This window comes from Podarcis cretensis (genome assembly GCF_951804945.1).
Source record: "Podarcis cretensis genome assembly, chromosome: 13".
NCBI classification, from domain to species: domain Eukaryota; kingdom Metazoa; phylum Chordata; class Lepidosauria; order Squamata; family Lacertidae; genus Podarcis; species Podarcis cretensis.
In genome coordinates this window covers 46,648,282-46,672,305 of record NC_137182.1, presented here as the reverse complement: position 1 = coordinate 46,672,305, position 24,024 = coordinate 46,648,282, and the positions used below count along the sequence as shown (strand labels likewise).

At 45.5% G+C, this 24,024-nt stretch overlaps 1 protein-coding gene across 2 annotated transcripts in view; it reads right to left on the bottom strand.

The window, feature by feature from the left end:
• RPGRIP1 (RPGR interacting protein 1) overlaps window positions 1–22,443 on the bottom strand; it is a 44,704-nt gene extending 22,261 nt beyond the window's left edge. Inside the window, exons 1-11 of one of the 2 annotated variants that reach the window (XM_079951522.1) lie at window positions 22,355–22,443; window positions 16,101–16,214; window positions 13,883–13,942; window positions 11,902–12,040; window positions 9,624–9,931; window positions 6,645–6,744; window positions 5,670–5,795; window positions 3,840–3,945; window positions 2,697–2,720; window positions 2,443–2,589; window positions 150–223 (exon numbers count right to left, since the gene is read on the bottom strand). In XM_079951522.1, coding sequence (XP_079807648.1) covers window positions 150–223; window positions 2,443–2,589; window positions 2,697–2,720; window positions 3,840–3,945; window positions 5,670–5,795; window positions 6,645–6,744; window positions 9,624–9,931; window positions 11,902–12,040; window positions 13,883–13,942; window positions 16,101–16,188 — 1,172 coding nt within the window. In that variant the 5' untranslated portion in view covers window positions 16,189–16,214; window positions 22,355–22,443. The remainder of the gene's footprint in view (window positions 1–149; window positions 224–2,442; window positions 2,590–2,696; window positions 2,721–3,839; window positions 3,946–5,669; window positions 5,796–6,644; window positions 6,745–9,623; window positions 9,932–11,901; window positions 12,041–13,882; window positions 13,943–16,100; window positions 16,215–22,354) is intronic. The other variant, XM_079951523.1, reaches the window with a different exon arrangement.
• Window positions 22,444–24,024: the final 1,581 nt, after the last annotated feature.

Below are 24,024 nucleotides of genomic sequence, written 5' to 3'. Positions count from 1 at the left end.
CCTGGAAAGTCCTAAGGCTCAAACAGAGAGAATTGAAGGGCCACATTCAGCCCCTGTGTCTGAGGCTCCCAACTGTTTCATGAATGGCTTTCGTTGAGAGGGAACAAACTCCCGAGTTGTTTATCCTTTCCCGCCAGCCCATCTCTCACCTCTCCAGCAGTTTGTCATAATCTTCCTTCAGCAAATCTCGCTCCTTCTCCAGGTCCCGGACTCTATCCTGAAACTGAAAAAGGGAACACAATACAGGATCTTGTTGTGGAATCCAAGCTGCCAGTGGTGGCCCAGAGATTGGATGGGAAGCAAGGTAGGCAAATATTCTGTTTTTATTTTTGACTCTGCCAATGGCTTGCATGGCTTCAAAAGGGGTTTAAACGAATGTATAGAGGATATAACTCTACCAGTGGTTTCTAGCCATGATAGCTATACTGTATACCATACAGTGGTACCTCGGGTTACATACGCTTCAGGTTACAGACTCCGCTAACCCAGAAATATTACCTCAGGTTAAGAACTTTGCTTCAGGATGGGAACAGAAAGTGTGCTCCAGCGGTGCAGCGGCAGCAGGAGGCCCCATTAGCTAAAGTGGTGCTTCAGGTGAAGAACAATTTCAGGTTAAGAACGGACCTCCAGAACGAATTAAGTACTTAACCCGAGGTACTACTGTATTCCGTTTTGGAAGAGGTATGTCTCTGAATACCAGAATAATTCAGCCGGGCAAGAAGAGCAAAACCATGGGATGCAGAAGGGCTGTGGCTCAGTGGTAAACCATCTGTTTTACATGCAGGTCCCAGGTTTGTCAAATATAAAGGAAACATAAAATGCAGCTAAGAAGCTCAAATCATATATATGACTGACATCCTTCTTTGGAAACGATATAGAAAAATAGGGGTGTTTGGCTTTTGCTGCCCAATTCCCCAAGGGATGGAGTCCTCCTAAGTCCATGATCGGTCAGAGATGAATGGATGGAGGCAGGATACAGTGACAGCAAGGCAGATCTTTATTTTTTATGTTGGAACAGAGTTCCCTTCCCCCCTAGCAAGGAGGCAAGAAGAAACCAAGAAACCAGAACCAAGAAGAAACATCTCTTTTAAGGGTTTGCATTTTGGCGCGGAGAAGAAGCACCCCCCCTCTACAAACAGTCAGAAATGGCATCACAGGTAAGGTGGGGTTGCTGTGGCTCAGGCAGGCCAAGGTGTGATATTCCTGAGGATTTAGCAAGTTTTTCCATAGTTCCAGACACAGTTTGCTCAAAGCATTAGCATTTGATAAGACAATAAGGATGCCCATCACACATCCCTCAGTGCAGAGCATCTGGGCAAACAATGACAATTAATACGAAGGAGGTTCGTAGATATAGGAGAGGAATCCCTTCAGGAACGTCCCCGATTGCTATCTGCCTATGTGTTCTCAGGCAAGAGGGATTAAGGAGGCAGAGGAAATATTTAGAGTCTTTAAGAGAGCCAAGATGGTTTTTGGATTGCTCTCCTGTATTGTTGGTTTGGGACGCAGGTGGCGCTGTGGGTTAAAGCCTCAGCGCCTAGGACTTGCCGATCGAAAGGTCGGCGGTTCGAATCCCTGCGGCGGGGTGCGCTCCCGCTGCTCGGTCCCAGCGCCTGCCAACCTAGCAGTTCGAAAGCACCTCCGGGTGCAAGTAGATAAATAGGGACCGCTTACCAGCGGGAAGGTAAACGGCGTTTCCGTGTGCGGCTCTGGCTCGCCAGAGCAGCGATGTCACGCTGGCCACGTGACCCGGAAGTGTCTCCGGACAGCGCTGGCCCCTGGCCTCTTAAGTGAGATGGGCGCACAACCCCAGAGTCTGTCAAGACTGGCCCGTACGGGCAGGGGTACCTTTACCTTTACCTGTATTGTTTAGACATGTGGTTTATATACTTGTGCAATTTTTTTTTCTGGGGGGACTTAGGGGTGCGCATACCCCTAAACATTTTGTGAATCTATGTTTGGTCTCATTGAGGGGCAGTATTTCAATACGAGAAGGAAAATGAGAGCACCCCTAAACATTTTTTAAAACAAAAAAAGCACTGTGTGTGTGTTTTCCTTGTGAATTATCAACGTTTATTCTATATTTGAGACCTTAGAATTCCTATAACAGAAATTAAGCCAATGTCCAGATTTCAACATTCAAAAATGCACCATCTCAGGGGCATATCACACATATCTCCAGTGCTTTTTTCTGGGGGTACACATACCTCTAAACACTTTGTGAATCTTTCTACTTTTCTCCATTTACTGTATTTATTTCCCCCGATTTGAACTATAAAATGGTGATTTTCTTGAGTAAATATGAAAGTACCCTCCCTTTTTTATATAGAAAAAAAGCACTGTATATCTCAGTATAGAAATGGTTTCAATAAAAGTAAAAGAGTGAAGTTTGAGAAGTAGGAGAGAAGCATTTCCTTCTGGATTATTTCTGACAGGACTTACATCTTCTAGCATTCCCTGCAGTGGAGAAAGGATTTCTACTTGGCTCTCCAGGGCTGCCACCTTCTGACTCTCCTCCCTGAGGTGGACATTCAGCTTTTCGACCTGAGCTAGCAAGGCCTCGCTAGCTGACCTCAATGCCTCCTGGTTCTGGAGAAGCAAAGAAGAAGGGAAACATTCATGAGATCTAGAGCCTTGAGGGACCACGGAGTCCCAATCCAATGCTGCCACCACCAAACAGAACTGGAGAAAGTTACCTGCTGGAGCTGAGTCTCGTAAGCCTGGAGGAATAGCAAGCAAAGGGCTGGATTATTGGGGTGGATGAGGAAAAAAGTACCTTCCTTGTCGGAAGTCACATATAAGAAGGAAAACGGAGTCTCTATACCATGGGTGGGCAAACTAAGGCCCGGATCCAGCCCATTTGCCTTCGAAATCCGGCCCGCGGACAGTCCGGTAATCAGCGTATTTTTACATGAGTAGAATGTGTCCTTTTATTTAAAACGCATCTCTGGGTTATTTGTGGGGTATAGGAATTCTTTTCTCCCCCCCCCCAAAAAAAAATTATAGTCCGGCCCCTCACAAGGACTGAGGGACAGTGGACCGGCCCCCTGCTGAAAAAGTTTGCTGACCCTTGCTCTATACTGTCAAATAATTGAATCACTGAATGTATTTTTCGCTCCGCTGAAGCCCTCAGGTCCCCACTCTCCTGTGGGGGGTTTTTTGGTGGGTGCACTGAGCTCTAGCGCTGCCCTCAAAGCCTTTCTGCCGGCTCTGTGTTGCGGACGACACTTAGCACACCGCTATTCTCCTCCGCAGCAGACCAGAAGTCCAACAGTTCCCAGGAATCTTATGGGGAAGTAATGTGGTGTGTGTGCAACAGGAGTTTGTGGGGATCAGGGTCCCTCACGATCTGTTTTTTAAATAATTTGGGCTAGATCTAAACAGCTATTAAAAAACGCTCTGAAAAGGATCTGCAAAAAACCACAAACTGTGGTAAAGCACAACTGAAAATATCATTGCGATCAGGGATGAGGATGCGGAACCTTAGGTCTAGGGCTCAAATGTGGCCTTCACTAGCACTGCTTCCTCCCTCAACCGCAAGTGATTTTGCCTTGCTGGACTTTGCCCTTGAATTTTGATAATGCCGCTTCCTTGCCTGGATGGAGAAGAGAGCGAGGTGCCTTGTGAGTGTGTGTAAGAACTAGCCTACTGCACAAAGGCAGAATGTACATCCATTTTCCCACCCACTTTTGTCTCTGACGGCCCCAGGTTGCCACTGGCCTGCATCCCTTGGAAGGGCTCAGAAGATCATCGGTATGTCTGTGTGAAATGGTTTGGCTTGGGGAGAAGCCCAGGGGCCAGAGAGTGAAACCCAGTGGGCCGCATTTGGCAGGACTCACTTCCTGTAAGCCAGCAAACTGGGCTTTGGTTACCACCAATTCTGAATTCTTGGCTCTCAGAAGCTTCTGCAGACGAATCAGCTCCACATTTTCCTGGATGGTGGCTCTGGAACAGCAAATCAGACAAATAGGTGCTGATTATTGACATTTATTAAGGACTGGAAACTTCTTGCAGACTTTTTGCCTAAGAGAGAAAATGAGCTTGTAATGTCTGGATCTGAAGAAAAAAAATTGGCTCATAGAAAATAGAATAGCTGGATGTTAATGAGTCAATACTATATTTAGCTGATGGACAGAGAACCGGAAGTCTTTTTATCCTTTCCCGTTTTCTTTACTTTTTCTCTCACTCTTTTTTCTTTTTCTCCCCCCCCCTTTTTTTCTTCTTTCTGCCCCTGTTCCTCTTTAGATTAGTTTTTTAAAAAGTATTTCTTTTATTCTGGTGTTTTAAATAGGTACTTTGTACTGAACTTTGCATTAATAAAAATAGATTTTAAATACTCATCAAAAAGAAATAGATTGTCTTGTTAGGTCTGTGTTGGATAAAGAGACCAGCATTAAATGTGAAACCTACCTGCCAACACTTATCTGTCCCTCCTTTCTCCTTCCCTCATGAGAAGAAAAGGGCTGGAAACTACTTTAGGTTAATAAATTGGGGGTGGGTGGGCGTGGTTGTAATAAAATACTTTCCAGCCATTTCTGCTATTGCATACAGATACAGTGGTACCTCAGGTTAAGTACTTAATTTGTTCCGGAGGTTCGTACTTAACCTGAAACTGTTCTTAACCTGAAGCACCACTTTAGCTAATGGGGCCTCCTGCTGCTGCCGCGCCTCCGGAGCACGATTTCTGTTCTCATCCTGAAGCAAAGTTCTTAACCCGAGGTAATATCTCTGGGTTAGCGGAGTCTGTAACCTGAAGCGTATGTAACCTGAAGCGTATGTGGTACCCGAGGTACCACTGTATCTGAATTTTTATGTTCCTGATGAAGCAAGAAGTTAAAATAAAGGTTTGTTTGATTTATTTTACAAAATTCATGTACCACGTAGGTACATGTACCATGTAGGAAAACAACCAATCTCAAAACTGTTTACAGTAAGTAAAACAATAAAATTATCAGTAATAACCCATGAAAAACAACTATTTAAAACATTCATAAAATAATGAAGATCAATGACAAGCCAAAACTCAGAGTGAAACACATGTCAACACTCCCAATTTACAAATCTCTATATCTTATCAACGCGGGTGGTGCTGTGGGTAAAACCTCAATGCCTAGGACTTGCTGATCGTAAGGTCGGCGGTTCGAATCCCTGTGGTGGGGTGAGCTCCCGTTGTTCGGTCCCAGCTCCTGCCCACCTAGCAGTTCGAAAGCACCCCTAAGTGCAAGTAGATAAATAGGGACCGCTTTATAGCGGGAAGGTAAATGGCATTTCCATGTGCGGCACTGGTGCTGGCTCACCAGTTGCAGCTTCGTCACACTGGCCACGTGAGCCAGAAGTGTCTCCGGACGGCGCCGGCTCCCGGCCTCTTGAGCGAGATGAGCGCGCAACCCTAGAGTCGGTCACGACTGGCCCGTACGGGCAGGGGTACATTTACCTTTACCTATATCTTATCAATGAGTCATGTTTGGTTTTCCCCGTTTTAAATTCAAGCCCGAAAATATATACTTTGACATCCCAGAATCTGGCTCTCTCCGGAATGGATTAAGTTCGATTTAAGTGTTTTGGTGAGAAATGGAACAAGAGTTGAGAAGACCTTAAAACAGAGCTAGAGAGACTGATTTAACATGGACCAAATAATACGTGAATGAAGCATTGTGCAGGCATTGTACCGGCGTTCCCGGACCTCTAGGTGGCGCTGCAGGGAGCGGGCGCTTTCTGGGTCTGTATCTCTGCCGTGTGTGGAACTCAGCGACTCAGGATCCAGCTCCAACGCTGCAAGGACCAGGCTCTGGGTACTGAAAGGAAGAAAACAAAAATAGCTGCTTCGTTTCCAGCTCATTGTCCCTGGGAAAATGGGAAGAGGAGAGGATTCAGTTAACATTTGCATGCATTAACGTTATTTATTTATTTATTTATTTATTTCATTTCTTCCCATCTCAAAGTGAATTACAATATAATGACACATATATAAAACAGTGACATACTGTAAGCAGATGAAAACACTAGCAGGATTACAGTAACACTTGTAATGTAGCAAGTACTATGGAGACAATGGAGTTACATAAAACTTAGAAAAGATGCAGGAGAAAAGGTTCAAGAATGGGAACCATGAAGGGGAGATGGGAAATCCAGAGATTCGGAGGAATCTGTAAATGTGGATGTGTATGATTGCATTAGGGATGCGGGTGGCGCTGTGGGTTAAACCACAGAGCCTAGGGCTTGCCAAACAGAAGGGTGGCAGTTCGAATCCCCACGATGGGGTGAGCTCCTGTTGCTCTGTCCCAGCTCCTGCCAACCTAGCAGTTCGAAAGCACGTCAAAGTGCAAGTAGATAAATAGGTACCGCTCCGGCGGGAAGGTAAACGGCGTTTCCATGTGCTGCTCTGGTTCGGCAGAAGCGGCTTAGTCATGCTGGCCACATGACCCGGAAGCGGTACCCCGGGTCCCTCGGCCAGGAAAGCAAGATGAGCGCCGCAACCCCAGAGTCGGTCAGGACTGGACCTAATGGTAAGGGGTCCCTTTACCTTTATGATTGTACTGTTATAATTTTATACTTGTTTAAACCAAATAAAAATGATTTTGAAAGAAAGGAAAAGAATCTCAGTGGCCAAACGGTTGAGCGTAGGATGGGCAGGCAAGACTCACAGTCTCTCCGTCTCAACTCGAGATCCCTCCAGAGTGTGATCACCATAGCGGGCAGGAGCTGTGTGGGTTGGTCTGAGCGCCGGCCCTTGAACCCGCATTCCTGCTGGGCCAAAAAATATAAATAATTATTGGACTATATGGAATTGACGGAAAGGACTGGCAGAATCCGAAACCAGGGAGAGGAGTTGATGGAAGAAGATTGGAAAATTTAAAGTTTATATATAGAAATATCGCAAAATTAATGAGTGATAGAAAAATGGTGGATTGATATTTTATGGATTTAGCAGAAATGTTATAAGGAGTTAAGCATATATAAGTATTTTAGTTTTAATGTTAAAATAAGGTTAAAAAAATATGTTATTTATAATATGATAGAGAATAGAGAAAGATGGAAAGGATTTGCTGAAATAACTAGTAGAAGTGGAATACAAAACGGGAGGTGAGAGGAGGTCGAGGAAACAAGGGAATGAAAGAAAGAGTATCGAAAAGGGGGGATGTATTATTTTTTTTAAAAAAAATAGTTTTTTTGTTTTATTTAGGGTTAGGGTTAGGGAGTGGGTTTGGTTTGGTTTAGTTTAGTTTAATGGGTTTAGGTTGTGTTTTGTATTGTTTATATATTGTATTGTATTGTATTGTCCTTTTTTTCTCTTTTGTTTTTTCTCTTCTGTCTTTTTTCCTTTTAAAAGTAATAAATATTATTTTGAAAAAAAACAAAATGAAAAAAACCAAAAACAAAAAATATAAATAATTACGAGCAACACATCATGCGCCTCAGCCCATGCCCTGTTGGGTCACACATTTTATAGAGAAAAACCAGCAGGGTCCACAAAAAGCCAGTGCGATTAGCTTCAATGAAGTCTACTGTCATGGGCCAAAACAATGCACATGGAAGATAGTTAACTCTTTATTGTTAAAAGCAGACACTTACAGTTGTTTCTATGGCTCTGAATAACTATGCACACCACTCTAGCATCTAGGCAACTATTCCCAGGTCTGTGCTCTGTGGTAGCAACAGGGGCTCACTCCCTCTCCCTCAGTTTATGGGCTACACGCACACAGCTGGAGACTGTGCCCGTGTGAAAGCTGCCTCTGCTCTTCTCTCTTCAGCTCCCTCCTGGTTCTGGGAGACATTGGTGCAGGAGAGGGTGGGGAAGCACCTGGCCCTCCACTTGCTTGAACTGCCTCTTCTGATCCATCCCGCGCCCCGCCTCCAGCTGTGTAGCTTCCCCTGCCTCTGACTCTTGTCTCCTGGCTCATACGGTTTCCCACAATTCACTGGCCCCCTCTCCTAAGTCCCCCCATCCCCACTGCACCCAAGTCAACAGCCTGCTAGTTGCTTGTTGCTTCTTCCACCCTTCTGGGAAATGAAATTGTCAGCGAGGGAATTGAGGAATTTGTTAGACCTGGCATTCTTTTTTTTTTTCCCCCCAATAATTTTTTTTTCTTTTTCATTAAACATACATTCATTATACAAATAAATCACATATTTATCTTTAGCTCTGCCGAGCTTCGGACTTCCCTCCACCCCTTCGGTAAGTATCATATATTTTCTAACATCGCGTATTCTGTATATTTAACTTTATTTTTACCATACGTTGTTAGAGTCATTCTAACCCTGCCAGTGTCTTTAAGGTTTTACAATAGTCTCTTATATACACCAAATATATACTCCAGCTTTCTTGAAATTTCTGTTCGTCCTGATCTTGTAGTTTTCCTGATACTCTGGCCAGTTCTGCATAATTCATCATTTTAACCTGCCATTCCAAAATGGTAGGTATTACATCTGTTTTCCAATTGTGAGCCAAGATAGTTCTTGCAGCTGTCGTGGCGTATAGAAAGAGATTTTTATCTTTCTTTTTAATTTCCTTCCCTGTCAATCCCAGTAGAAAGGCTTCGGGGTTTTTTGGAAAAGTGTACTTAAAGATTTGTTTAAGTTCATTATAAATTAATTCCCAGAAGCCCTTCACTCTACCACAGGTCCACCACATGTGGTAGAGGTTGCTAGACCTGGCATTCTTAGCCTAATTTGAGTTGAAAGAGGTACTGGGGTCATTGAAGTCTCCCATGATTACTACATCTCTCCGTTTTGAATGTTTGCTCATCTACTCAAGAAGGCATCATCCAAATCTTCAGCCTGGCTTAGAGGTCCTTAGCAGATATCTACAACGAAGTCACTGTTGTTTCCTTCTCCTCCAAATTTAACCACAAATTCTCAACCTGCCTTCCATGCTCTGGGTCTTCACAAGTATACACATCCTTTACATTATAATGCCACTCCTCCTCCCTTTCTGTTTCGTCTATTCCTTTTGAACAGGTTATACCTCTCAATTCCTACATTTCAGTCATGAGTATCATCCCACTAAGTTTCTTTTATTATTATTACTTTTAAAAAAAATTATTTTATGTATGATTTTCAATTTTATACATTTCAGTAATTTTATAATCATTTTAACATTTCAAAACTTGGCTTCCTTCCTCTTTCTGCAGTTCCTTAAATATTTTCTGCATACCCAAATTAACTTAATTTGCTCATTTATTCATCTACTTTCAATATATACTCTTATAAAACTGCAGGTTATTACAATAATCTAATGTCTGTTTACAATTTATTTGTAAATCTGTTTTATTTGTAAATATTCAACAAACCATTTCCATTCTTTTATAAAAAGTTTGTTATCTTGATTTCTCATTTTTCCAGTATGTTATGCCATTTCTGCGTATCCCATAAGTTTTTGTATCCATTCTTCTTTTGCTGGGATTTCTGCATCATCCCACTAAGTTTTAGTAACACCTTGCTGTCCTGTACTCAATTCGTCTTACTTTTTTCCCATACTCTGTACATTAGTGCAACTGTTGCACACCCGTCAGCATCCTGCCAGTCCCTGACACTCATTATGCGTCCTTTAGCATTGCAAAACCACTGCTCAGTCCAGAACCTCTCTACCGATGAACACAATACCCTCCACAAGCTCTTTTTACCTTTGCGTACTTTCTCAGGCACACGTCCAGCGGCTGTATGTGCCCGCCGAAGTCCTGTGTCTACCCTGGGAGAGACATAGCCGTAAGGGCCGTATCGACCCAAACTCTGCAGCTGGAGCTGCTGCTTGTAGAAAAGCAGGCGGTTCCTTAGACCCTCATTTCGTCTCTCCAGTTCCCGAACCCTCTCCCGAGTCCCTTCCAGGTCCTCCTCCAGGTCCAGGTTTCTTCCAGAGCTTCGGATCCAGCTCCCGGGTCTCCCGTCAACTTGCATTCGCTCGTGGCTGAGCCTTGATAGTTTGGTGCCCATCCTGATAGAGCAAAGGGAGGGAAAGATCCAGTTTTGGCATTCTCAAGAAATAATACATCCTCTGTAATTGGTGTTCGTAGGACCATGTTTGAGATTCAAGTTCTGGGCACCACCATTCAAGAAAGCCAAATCATGTTGGAAAAGATTCAGAGAGGGGTCATAGAAAGAAAGATAGAAGGAACCAGATATAGCCAAGTTTCAGGGAACCAGGTAGAGGGCCTTGTCGGTAGTGGCACCCGCCCTGTGGAACACCCACCCACCAGATGTCAAAGAGAACAACAATTACCTGACTTTTAGAAGACATCTGAAGGCAGCCCTGTTTAGGGAAGCTTTTAATGTTTGATGCATTACTGTATTTTAATATTTTGTTGGAAGCCACCCAGAGTGGCTGGGAAGCACAGCCAGAAGGGCGGGGTATATAAAAATTATTATTAACTATTATTATTATTATTATTATTATTATTATTATTATTATTATTATTTATTTATTTATTTATACCCCGCCCATCTGGCTGGGTTTCCCCAGCCACTCTGGGCGGCTTCCATAGAAACCAAAAATACAGTAAAATATCACACATTAAAAACTTCCCTGAACAGGGCTGCCTTAAGATGTCTTCTGAATGTCAGGTAGTTGTTTATCGCTTTGACATCTGCTGGAAGGGCGTTCCACAGGGCAGGCGCCGCTACCGAGAAGGCCCTCTGCCTGGTTCCCTGTAGCTTTGCTTCTCGCAATGAGGGAACCGCCAGAAGGCCCTCGGCGCTGGACCTCAGCGTCCGGGCAGAACGATGGGGGTGGAAACACTCCTTCAGGTATACTGGACCGAGGCTGTTTAGGGCTTTAAAGGTCAGCACCAACACTTTGAATTGTGCTCGGAAACGTACTGGGAGCCAATGTAGGTCTTTCAAGACTGGTGTTATATGGTCTCGGCGGCCGCCCCCAGTCACCAGTCTAGCTGCCGCATTCTGGATTAGTTGTAGTTTCCGAGTCACCTTCAAAGGTAGCCCCACGTAGAGTGCATTGCAGTAGTCCAAGTGGGAGATAACCAGAGCATGCACCACTCTGGCGAGACAGTCCGCAGGCAGATAGGGTCTCAGCCTACGTACCAGATGGAGCTGTAGAAAGCAGTGTCCGGGCTGAAATCGGGAAAATGTCCTGGAAAATCTGGGCGTATGGCAACCCATGTTGGCAGAGTTGTTTTGGGTGACCTTCTTTAAAAAATAGTTCAAAAACTTGCCAAAAAAGGCTTCAACAACGTTGTCCAGATTTTCACTTTTTGAGATATGGCAACCCTAGTTAATATGGCTGATGTAAGACGGTGTGTTGATGGTGCAATCTGTATATGTGTTTTCTGTTAATGCAAAGACCTGTGTGACGGCTAGTTTAAATGCTCCTGTCGTGTTGGTTTTTTTTTTTTTTAATTTGCAGTGTTGCAATGCTTGCATTCTGCCACTAGAGGCCACCATGGTGCTCTTGGCTTCAGCATGCACACAGAGAACACAGTTAGCACGACAGCGACACCTGGTGGCAGAATGTAACATTAGTCTTCACTGAACAGAGGCATTCATGGAACAAAGGAAAGCATCGGCTCAATTGAGCTTAATTAATACAACACTTCCAGTTCTATTGACCGAACTAGACATATAACACAAAACCCAACCCAGAGTAGGGGAGGAGAGACGGCTGTGGTTTACAGAGCCGATAGACTACTCTGAACTATGATGACAGGCTGGGATTGATCCATGGTGAGGGACCTATGTAGACTCAGCAACATTCTCTTTTATTACTGTTTGGCACATTGAAGCTGGTCTTGGGTGTGAACTCTAGCTTACTATAGTAATTTCTTCAAGACATTAGATTTAAAACACCTGTTCACTGAACAATCAGCCAGTTGATTGTGAGTAATGGACAACACACAATAATATACTCTGACAACGGACGACAATTTAATTAATAGCTGTCACTCCCGATACCTTTTGATCCTGTCCTCTTGCTTCCGGGCAAACTCTTTGAGCAGGAGATTTTCATCGTGAAGTCGCAAGAACCCGTCCTCTAACTCTGTGCGGTTCACTCGGTTTATCTGGCGCCGAGTCCTTGCCAGTGAACCTGATGCTGGGGAGCAGCAAAAGAATTGGGAAGAACATCATCAGCTATGTGGTCTGGAAACAAAGGAAGAAGTTTCCACCCATACAGAAATCTTGTAGATTTCGTGGTTTCATCATTCATGACGGTCTTCAGGCCTTTGGAGGTGATTCTGCAAATGTTAACTAGGTTGGGAAGATAGAACCATGTATTGGGTGGAGGTCAAACATGGCTGTAAGAGGATGGTTTTTAACACATTTGCAAAAATTAAGTTTCACCTTCTAGTTTCACTAGGCCAGACACTCCACCCTGCAGAGTCCAGGGCTCCAGATAGCCACCTGGGCTGCCTGCTCCTAAAAAATGGCTCTGGTGAGAGTGATTGGCCTAAGACCACAGTGAGTTTCATGGTTGTGGGAGGATTTGAACTTAGGTGTCCCCAGTCCTAGCCCAACACTCTTACTACATAATGCTAGCCCTCTTCATAATGGGAATTATTATGTATAAGGATACAAGGTTCTTGTTGGCCAACCATGTTCTCCTCAATGATACTCTAAGTGATAAAGAGCTGAAGTAGGGCATCATAGAATCATAGAGTTGGAAGAGACCACAAGGGCCATCGAGTCCAACCCCCTGCCAAGCAGGAAACACCATCAGAGCACTCCTGACATATGGTTGTCAAGCCTCTGCTTAAAGACCTCCAAAGAAGGAGACTCCACCACACTCCTTGGCAGCAAATTCCACTGTCGAACAGCTCTTACTGTCAGGAAGTTCTTCCTAATGTTTAGGTGGAATCTTCTTTCTTGTTGTTTGGAACCATTGCTCCGTGTCCGCTTCTCTGGAGCAGCAGAAAACAACCTTTCTCTCTCCTCTATGTGACATCCTTTTATACATTTGAACATGGCTATCATATTACCCCTTAACCTCCTCTTCTCCAGGCTAAACATGCCCAGCTCCCTTAGCCGTTCCTCATAAGGCATCGTTTCCAGGCCTTTGACCATTTGGGTTGCCCTCCTCTGGACACGTTCCAGTTTGTCAGTGTCCTTCTTGAACTGTGGTGCCCAGAACTGGACACAGTACTCCAGGTGAGGTCTGACCAGAGCAGAATACAGTGGCACTATTACTTCCCTTGATCTAGATGCTATACTCCTATTGATGCAGCCCAGAATTGCATTGGCATTTTTAGCTGTTGGCTCATGTCAAGTTTGTGGTCAACCAAGACTCCTAGATCCTTTTCACATGTACTGCTCTCAAGCCAGGTGTCACCCATCTTGTATTTGTGCCTCTCATTTTTTTTGCCCAAGTGCAATACTTTACATTTCTCCTTGTTAAAATTCATCTTGTTTGTTTTGGCCCAGTTCGTTAGCTCAGTTTCCCCTTTTCCTTTTCCAACACACTCAACATCCTGTGCTCAGCTGCCCATGCTTAATTCTCATTGGACAGTTGGGGGAGGGTTAATATAGGGTTGCCATATGTCCGGAATATCCTGAACATACCCTGAGTTCCGCTGTAGGAAGCAGTGTCTGGGCCGAAATCGGGAAAATGTCCTAGAAAATCTGGGCATATGGCAACCCATGTTGGCAGAGTTGTTTTGGGTGACCTTTAAAAAATAGTTCAAAAACTTGCCAAAAAAAGCTTCAACAACGTTGTTGTCCGGATTTTCACTTTTTGAGATATGGCAACCTTAGTTAATATGTACTTCTAGAAACCTCAAAGTTCCCCAGTTGGGTGGACGCTTCCATCTTGTTTCTCAGTAGTCCTGCTTCATCTCAATTTTTCTTGGCACGCACCATTGGGGTTTGCTACTAGAGGGAGTGGTTATGTGAAAAGCTTGATACGACACATAAAGACAGTGAATTTCATGACCTCGCCTACCTTTCATCCATGTTTTCAACCCTTGGGATTTGGCAGGGAGGACAGCAGAAGATGACACATCTGGAGGAAAGGGGGTTTGGAGATGGAGATAATAATATAATAATTTAATAATAATTTATTATTTATACCACGCCCATCTGGCTGGGTTTCCCCAGCCACTTTGGGCAGCTTCCAACCAAATATTTAAAACAATACAAAGTAGAGTTATCAATAGATAAAGCCATTTTTGCATAAAGAACATGGGTTTATGCATGGAGAGGGGGAGACTGGGGGAAGAAGAATTGCACAGACAAACCCACTGCATAACAACATAGTATTAAGAGTTTGAGGCAGGTAGGATATATGCAGGAGCCTCCTTCAAATTCCTGGATCCAGCAAGTGTTGTAATCTAAGCAAGGATTCAAACTCCTGGAATAGCCAGGCTAGCTTCCTGGTGAGGTAATGACCTACACAGGGGTTGTTAAGATAACAAAGGAAGCAGCTCTGTGCCAGATGACAAATGAGTGGGAGCCTCTCTCCCTCAACTTGCTGGAGTTTTGAGTTACGTGAGCTAGAAGGTGGAGGCAAGAGAACTATGTCTGATTTCTGCTGGAATCCAAGGCTTCTGGGGCTATGGGAAAAGCAACATCTTTTTGGGGGGTGCTGATGCTGTGATCCTGTACAGCATAGACTCAGGTTGCACCTACGTGTAAATAAACCATATATTCTAAAGACACCACAGGGTCCGCTGTGCCTCATATTCTCAGGAGGAAACACAAATCCTGGGTGAGCGAATGGAACCTCTGGAATCTCGCACTGCTCAGAGATGGGGGTGGCGGGCACAGTGTCGTTATGTGGGTTGCCAGCAGCCACGGCAAGGAAAGTATTGCGCTGCCACTGGCACGGTAGGCTATCAACCCCCCCCCCCCGCTATACTTCTTGGCATGCCACAAAAGGAAGCGGGTTTGTCTTTATTTACCAACCCTCTTTTTGCATAAGGGTACCCTGTAGGGAAAGGGACGCAGGTGGCGCTGTGGGTTAAAATCATAGAGACTAGGGCTTGCCGATCAGAAGGTTGGAGGTTCAAATCCCTGCGATGGGGTCAGCCCCTGTTGCTTGGTGCCTGCTCCTGCCAACCTAGCAGTTCAAAAGCACGAGCAAGTAGATAAATAGGTACCGCTCCGGCGGGAAGGTAAACAGTGTTTCTGTGCGCTGCTCTGGTTCGCCAGAAGCGGCTTAGTCATGCTGGCCACATGATCTGGAAGTTGTACGCTGGCTCCTTTGGCCAATAAAGTGAGATGAACACCACAACCCCAGAGTCGTCAGTGACTGGACCTAATGGTCAGGGGTCCCTTTACCCTTTAGGGCCATACCCTCTTAGCCTGTCCAGCTACGAGGGAGTTTCTGAGCCCTATTTTCAAAGAACCTTCCTTTCAATTCTAGAAACATAGCATCATAGGAAGCTGCCTTGTGCTGAACCAAACAATTGCACCATTTATCTACCTTGACCAGCAACTGCTCTTCCGGGTTCCAGACTGAAGTCTCTCCTGGCCCTACCTAAAGATGCCAGGGTTTGACTCTGGAACCTTTTGCATGCAAAGCAGATGCTCTCATACTGAGCTATAGCCCTGAATTCATCACTGTGCACCTACATATTCATGCTCTGCTTGCACGCAGCTCAAACGTCTTGAAGGGAGTTTGCATTAAGTTTTGGAAAGGCAGGACCGTATGTGAAACTGAGAGAATTTCAACCAGAGTTTCACATTGCACCGCACTCTTTGCAAATATTATCTGTGCAGCAAAGGACACCTAACTCAACGCTTCAATTTCCGGTATTGCACTGTGGAAATGTCAGAATGTAGTCTTTAAGGAATTGAAGCTTCCTTGAGCAGGGGAAGCAAGGAAGAAAAGTTGCTAGTCTTTTGGGCCGCAAAGATAAACTGTCAAAATATGATAAAACTAAATGAGAAATACCAGAGGGGACAGATCAGGAAATTCATGGGTCAAGAAATGGTGGAATTTCAGTATCCTGCACAGTTTACCCATCTGCATGACTGTGGTAATAACAACCCAAAATGATCAAATCGATGCAGATTTACATAATTTATTCCGGTTGCAGAATTAAACTTTTCCTGACACGGAATCTGAATTCCATTTGTTTATGAAAGTTTCAGAGTCAGCAACACAACTATTGTAGCAAACGCCCTAAAAAACCACTCCTCCCAACCAGAATTTTGACCTTGTATAGCCGCTATCACGGAGGGCTTCTGGTTGGTGTCTCGGACTGGCAGATCGCCTGCTGTTTCGTCCAACACAAGCAGCGACATGGCTGGGAAGGAGGCCTGGAACGAAGCTGAAATAACAAAGATGGGACTTAGGAAGAGAGCTTTGGAAGGAACACGGCGGCTTTCTTAAGCACACCCCAGTCTCCAAGTGGTGAAAGGTTTCAAGAACCCCAGCACATACCTTGGGATTCTAGAGTCGTGAGATCAAGCCCCACTTTGGTCAAAAGATTCCTGCATTGCAGAAGGATGGAGTGAATCAGTGGTTTTCAACCAGTGTGCCGTGGCACCCTGGGGTGCCTTGAACGATGGTCAGGGGTGCCGCGGGCAACGCTGGCCTCTGTCCCTCTTTCCTTCCTTCCCTCCTCTGATGCCCTCTCATGTCTCTGCCTCCCAAAGGCTTGCACAGCTGTTTGTTACAGCAGCCCTGGCTACAAGCTTCAAAGGCGAATGGTGCCTCTGGGGCTGGCCAGGGGGTACTAGTTGCCAGGAGCTGAGGTGGCCTCAGAGTGAGCAAGCAAGCAAGCGGGCGAGGGAGCCCAGCCAGCCAGTCTGCCAGTCCTTGCTGTTGGGAAAGGAGAATAGCGAGAGGCGGGCAAGCGGGTACCCCTTGTCCTTTCTTGTGCTTGCTGTAGGCAAGGCCTGCCTGGAAGTTGAGTGCCCGCTTTTGACCCTGCCTCCTCCCAAGGTAAAGTGCTGGCCTCACATTCACTTTTGGCCAGTCTGTTGGGCCACTAAGGTTGGGAATATCCTCTTCCCAGGCCCCTGTGGGGCAGTGTGAGGAGGCACCTCTCTTTGGGGCAGGAGGGGGGGTAGAGCTCAGAGATCAGCGGCAGCGGCTCCCAAGGAGGACTCCCAAGGAGAGGGGAAAGAGGAGAGGAGGCTGGGGAAAAACTCCACAAGGCAGGGTGTTCAGAAAGGGGTGAGAAGCTGCCAGTTCTGCAGGCGAGGGGTGGCACAGCTGGCCTCCTGAGGGTGCCGCAGAAAGAATGTTGTTGGTCAAGGGAGCCGTGGACTCAAAAAGGGTGAAAAGCTCTGCACTAGATTATCCTTCCAACTCTGTGATTCTATGAACTTAAGTTAACTTAGAGTGTATTCTATGATCCCTGCTGTAGAAAAGGACATGCCTGAAACCTTCCTTGTTAACCACACGACGCAAACATTTCCTTATCAGCCATGTGTGCCTGTTTTTATTGATTTTTCTGATTGCCACGGCACCTGCTGGTGCTGTATCACTGTAGTGTGGTTTCAGTCTGCTGTGTTTAAGGTAGCTGCCCTATAACAAACAAATCAGCCAGTTGGGTCTATCCAACTCAGTACTGCCTACACTGACTGGCAGCAGCTCTCCAGGGATTTCAGACATGGAGTGTTCCCAGTCCTACCTGGAGACGCCGGGGATTGAACTTGGGACCTTACGAATGCAAAGCAGATGCTCTGCCACTGAGCTATGCAGCCTTCCCTAAGGCTAAGCACTTTAAATTTTTGATAGAATCCACTTTGTTTATAGTGGGAAGGCAGGCTAGATATTTCCTTTTCATAAAGAAATGCATACTTCATTTTAGTGGAAAACACAGCCCCGTATTGACAAAGAGATAGAGTTCAACGGGAGTGAGGGAGAGAGAGACCTGAGGTTGCTCCCAGACCACCTGTCTGCAGAGAGCTAGAGAACACCCGTGATTTACAGAGCCTTCACTCTGAATTTGTTTGCCAAAGGAGGTGATGCAACATCATCTCAAGCAGCTGTTCTCCGATGCTTTCAGGTACGTTTTCCCCATCCGTTGCAAAAAAGGTCCATATTTTCCTTTTCTTTTGGAAGGCAGGTTTGCTGCACTAGAGTTCCCAATCAACTTTAATTGCTTAGCCCAAATTGGCCAGTGTGTGGCTGAATCCTTTCCCCAAAATGGCGATCTTCGAAGCATCCTTTGAGACTTTGTTGAAGATCAAGGCCTCTCCCGCCTCCGGATGCTTTTGAAGCTGCCTCTGCAGCAGCTCGCTTGCAGCGGAAATAACTGCACTCTGTTTCTTGATCCGGCCTCTTCCATCTCCCCCCTCCCTGCCCAGCCGCCACGGCCTGGAGAAGCACTTGATCTCGCCACCCACACAGTCCTGCAAGAGCAACTGCAGATTTTCTCTCCCCTCCCACTAAAACCTCTTGCCATCTGTCAGAAAGAGCACAGTCCAGGCTGTTTTGTTTTCAGTTCCCATCTTTACAGGCACACCACACTGGCGTTTTATCGCCAGTGTCTTCTGCAACGTGTTTTTGACGGAACAACAGTGCATCAGTGGTTTGATTTATTCTGATTTCTTTTTTTAGTTGTTCTGCTCCACTTCCTCAAGGCTACCACATTGCTGCTGTCTGGAGGAGCTGTAAAAGTGCATGGTTGAACTGTGGAACTCGTTGCTGCAGGAAACAGCGATGGCCTCCTACTTGGATGGCTTTAGAAGAGGATTGGCAAATTCAGGGAGCCCAAGGCTGTCTGATACCAAGTCAGATCAACAGTCCATTTCTCAGGTTCCAGGGAAGGATCTCTCTCAAACCTACCTGGATATGCCAGGGATAAAACTTGGATTTCTTCTGCATGCTCTGCCACTGATCAATGGCCTTTTTCCTATAAGATGTAGCTGTAAGCTGGAGCTACAATTCCCAGAATAGTGAATGAATGAATGAATGAATGAATGAATGAATGAATGAATGAATCTTTATTGCTAAAAGCTATAAGCTGTCAAAAGTTATGCAGGTGGTGCTGTGGGTTAAACCACAGAGCCTAGGACTTGCCGATCAGAAGGTTGGCGGTTCAAATTCCCGCGACGGGGTGAGCTCCCGTTGCTCAGTCCCTCTTCCGCCAACCTAGCAGTTTGAAAGCCTGTCAAAGTGCAAGTAGATAAATAGGTACCGCTCCGGCGGGAAGGTAAACGGCGTTTCCGTGCGCTGCTCTGGTTTGCCAGAAGCGGCTTAGTCACGCAGGCCACATGACCCAGAAGCTGTACGCCGGCTCCTTTGGCCAATAAAGCGAGATGAGCGCCGCAACCCCAGAGTCGGTCACGACTGGACCTAATGGTCAGGAGTCCCTTTATCATTACCCTATAAGCCGTCACAATTGGTCACAATGCGTTAGATACAAATAATGCGTTAGATACAAATAAATAATAGATCAAGGGAAGTAATAGTGCCACTGTATTCTGCTCTGGTCAGACCTCACCTGGAGTACTGTGTCCAGTTCTGGGCACCACAGTTCAAGAAGGACACTGACAAACTGGAACGTGTCCAGAGGAGGGCAACCAAAATGGTCAAAGGCCTGGAAACGATGCCTTATGAGGAACGGCTAAGGGAGCTGGGCATGTTTAGCCTGGAGAAGAGGAGGTTAAGGGGTGATATGATAGCCATCTTCAAATATATAAAAGGATGTCACATAGAGGAGGGAGAAAGGTTGTTTTCTGCTGCTCCAGAGAAGCGGACACGGAGCAATGGTTCCAAACGACAAGAAAGAAGATTCCACCTAAACATTAGGAAGAACTTCCTGACAGTAAGAGCTGTTTGACAGTGGAATTTGCTGCCAAGGAGTGTGGTGGAGTCTCCTTCTTTGGAGGTCTTTAAGCAGAGGCTTGACAACCATATGTCAGGAGTGCTCTGATGGTGTTTCCTGCTTGGCAGGGGGTTGGACTCGATGGCCCTTGTGGTCTCTTCCAACTCTATGATTCTATGATTCTATGATTCTATGAATTGATTTAAAACTGAACAACAACAGCAAAGCAAACATACAAAAATGCAAAGATCCCTGTTGCATAAGTCCATGTCTCACGCTCCCCCTTATGATACTTGTTTTGGTGCCTAGCTCTCAACTTACTGGTACTTGCAGCCAAGGCAAATTTTGCAGCCTGTGCAGTAATAAATGCATTATTGCCAGCTAGTAAAATAGAGATTTGCTCAAGAGGAGTTTGATTGGAAAGAGAGCAAAGGATGGAATCGAGGAATTGTTGTCTAGGGGGTGTATATAAAGGGCATCGTAACAAATAGCGTTGAACGTCCTCCATGTCTCCCGACTCACAGATGCTTCCCAGAATAGTTTCACAATAATAGAATCGTAGGGTTGGAAGGAACCCCGGGGGTCATCTAGCCCAGCCCCTTGTAATGCAGGAATCTCAACGAAAGCATCCAGGACAGGATGGTCATCCAGCTTCTGCTTAAAATCCGCCGAGGAAAGGAAGTTCACCTCCTACCGAGGGAGTCTGTTCCACTGTCAAACAGCTCTTACTGTCAGAAATTTCTGATGTTGAGTTGTAAACTCCTTTCTTGTAACCTGAAGCCATTGGCAGGAGAAAACAAGCTTGCTCCATCTTCCATGTGACAGCCTTTATGATATTGGAAGATGGCTATCATATCTCCTCTCGCTCTCCTCTTCTCCAGGCTAAACATACCCAACACCCTCAACCGCTCCTCATAAGGCTTGGTTTCCAGGCCCTTGATCATCTTGTTCGCCCTCCTCTGCACACGTTCCAGCTTGTCAATATCCTTCTTAAATTTTGGCACCCAGAACTGGACATAGTATTCCAGTAGTGGTCTGACCAAGGTAGAATAGAGTGGTATCAATCTCAATTCCCAGTGAACTCTGGGAATTGTAGCTCTGTGAGAAGAATTGGTGTCTCCCAACTACTCTCAAGCTACAGCTCCCAGAATTCTTTTGGGGGAAGCCATCACTGTTTAAAGAGGCAATAGAGTGCTTTAAACACACATTGTGGATGTAACTCTGGTGTATAGGATTGCACTGTGAGTCTCTCAGGTGATACAAGGCTCTGCTGTTTTGATGCAACAGGCTAGCGTAGCTTCTTGTCTGGAATTAGGTAAATGATCCTTTTTGTTGGGCAAATTTAGACTGGCACATTGGACTATGCAAACCTTTTGAAGGACTCTGGAAGAATGGAAAGGGGGCAAAATTTCACACAAGAAGTGCACGCACGCTTTGTTATAACACGAAACATTTGCATTGCTGATGGCAGGCTCTGAACAACTCAAAAGACATTTACATTGTTTATGGTAGATTTGCAAAGGTAGACAATAAATAGCTGATAACAGTTTCTGAGGGGAAGAAAAAGATGGAGGGTTGTCTCTAACTCTGCCCTATTCAGAGAAGGTGAGCTGAAATTAATGAGCCTGAGTTAGTTTGCTTTCACTTGGCAGTTTATTCCAATTCCCTGACGCTTCCCTGCTGCTTAATTTCCACATTATATGTGAGCTTTCACTTGATGTCAAAGTCCATTCCAGAAAAACCAAGAGAATATCACACACATTTAGTGCTCAGTTCTGTGTTATCTGATTCCAGAAAAAAATCCATTTGCAGCCCCCTCAATTGGGAAAAATCGCAGGAACGAAGGGACAAAATTTGGGGCAGTATACCAGCATACACTTTTTTCCTGCCGTTTTCATGGGGGAACCATAACGGAACAGAAACACGCATGTGTGAAAAGCGTAGGTGAGCAGTGACAACATCCATTGGTGTTTATTGTTGTTACACCACCCCCACACCTACTGGTGTGAAAGAAATTTAGCATGATGCGCTGCTATATCTGTCAAAAAGCCACAATTACATAACACAACACATCCTGCAGTGTGAAAGGAAGCAGTATAATCAGCAAAACTAACCCGATATTCCCACATCTGAATGTATCCTTAGTTAAACAGACAGACAGACATACCCTCCAGCACTTCTCCGATGAAAATAGAGATGTCCTATTCCATAATAATGATGATATTTTTACTATTTATACCCCACCCATCTGACTGGGTTTCCCATGCCACTCTGGTTGTGGCTGATGAGCCTCAGGGTTTTCGGGGCAAATAAGCCCAAATAAGATCTTGCAAGGTCGAAGTCCACCTGCCTCTGCTTAGAAGCATCTCTCTAGGACAGGCATCCCCAAACTCGGCCCTCCAGATGTTTTCGGACTACAACTCCCATCATCCCTAGCTAACAGGACCAGTGGTCAGGGATGATGGGAATTGTAGTCCCCAAACATCTGGAGGGCCAAGTTTGGGGGTGCCTGCTCTAGGATTTCAGGCAAGCGTCTCTTTCAGCCCAACCTGAAGATGCAGAGGAATGAACCTGCCACGGAGAATTTCTTCTGTCGTCTGTCACCTTCTCTCTGCTCCCTGCCCCAAACCATTCTGTGATTTTAAATTCCCTCTCCGGATATTGAAATTAATGAGATTCCAGCTCACGCTTATACAGGCCGAGACGGAGATAGGGCTTTGAGCTCTATCCAATCCCTCCGACGCTTTTGCCCCAGTTCGCTTTCGCCTTCCGCGCCACTTAAGAGGCTGTCTTCTTGATGGTTCCGTATTTCGGTTTCTCGGTGAGTCATGTTAGGCAGATGCTGCCCAGAAGGGAAGGACGAAATCCCTTTGGTAATCCTGGCCTGCCTAAGCTCATTAACGGGTCAAGGAGGAGGAGGAGGAGAAAGGATACTTTGGGCGACAGAAGGATGGAGAGATGGGCAAGCTGCTGGCCACCCAGTTAACATGGCAGCAATTAATCCCTCACTTTCCACCTCACAGAAGACTTGAAAAGCAAGTCGGGGGGTGCAAAGAGACTTGGGGTATTAGAGCAAAAGGGGCAAGACCACTTGTATACCTGAATGAGCATCTCCCCCATTGTTCGGCCCGGACACCGAGGTCCAGCACCAAGGGCCTTCTGGCGGTCCCCTCATTGCGAGGAGCAAAGTCACAGGAAACCATGCAAAGGGCCTTCTTGGTGGTGGTGCCGGCCCTGTGGAACGCCCTCCCATCAGATGTCAAGGAAACAAACAACTGCCTGACTTTTCGAAGACATGCGAAGGCAGCCCTGTTTAGGGAAGTTTTTAACGTTTGGTGTTTTTTCGTGTTTTTAATGTTGTGTTGGGGGCCACCCAGAGTGGCTGGGGCCACCCAGTTAGATAGGGGGCATATTATTATCATTATCATTCATTTATTGTTTGATTTGGATTTATTTTCATGCATTTATTACACCCCAACTTCCTTCCAACATGGGACCCAAGGTGGCGCAAATTTTCGTTTTAGCGAACACAGATGTGACCTGTGAGCTGTGGTTTGAGATTACTTTTTCTGTACACGAAAAGGAGAAGCTGACTTTGAAGGTTGTGTGGGCCTCCGGTTGCCGTTTGTGAGACGAAAGCCTGCCTGCTTCTGCTAGGGAGAGAGGTTTGGAAGAGAGATTCATTACTCTCTCGTAGCAGAGATAGCAATATGGCGATCATTCCAAGCACATTAAAACTTGGTTAGATTTCCATCTGCCCTCATCCACCTTTAAACAAACGTTCCCCAGAAAAATACTTACGCTAGAATACACCACAGACATTTAGCTCAGTTATTAGACAAAGGTTCTGCTCACAGTTTCAGACGCTGCAGCAAACAAGTCTCCCTCAGTGAAATAAAGATGCAAAAAAGGTTCTGAACTACTGAAAGGAAAGAACTGGGTTTCCTTACGAAAAGAATTATGCGAAGATGCGGGCTGTAAAGTCTCCCTTTTGGAGATATTCAGTTCACTTGGTTTTTCTTGTGGTTGGGAGCCATGGACCGGCCGCTCCAAGAAGCAAAGGAAAAAGAGCGGGGGGGGGGGGAGAGAGCAAAGAAAAAAGAATGTAAGCAAGGAAACAAAAGTTGGTTGTCGGAATGGGAGGGAGTCAGTAGATGTCCTGAGAAAAACAAAGATGGAACAAACTGGCAAAGCTAGTGTGGCAAAGTGGTTAGAGTGTCGCACTAGGGCCTGGGAGACCAGGGTTCAAATATCCACTAAGCTGTGAAGTTCACTAGATGACTTTTGACCAATCACTGCCTTTCTCAGCCTAACCTACCTCATATGGTTGTCTCAAGGATAAAATGGGGAGGAGGAG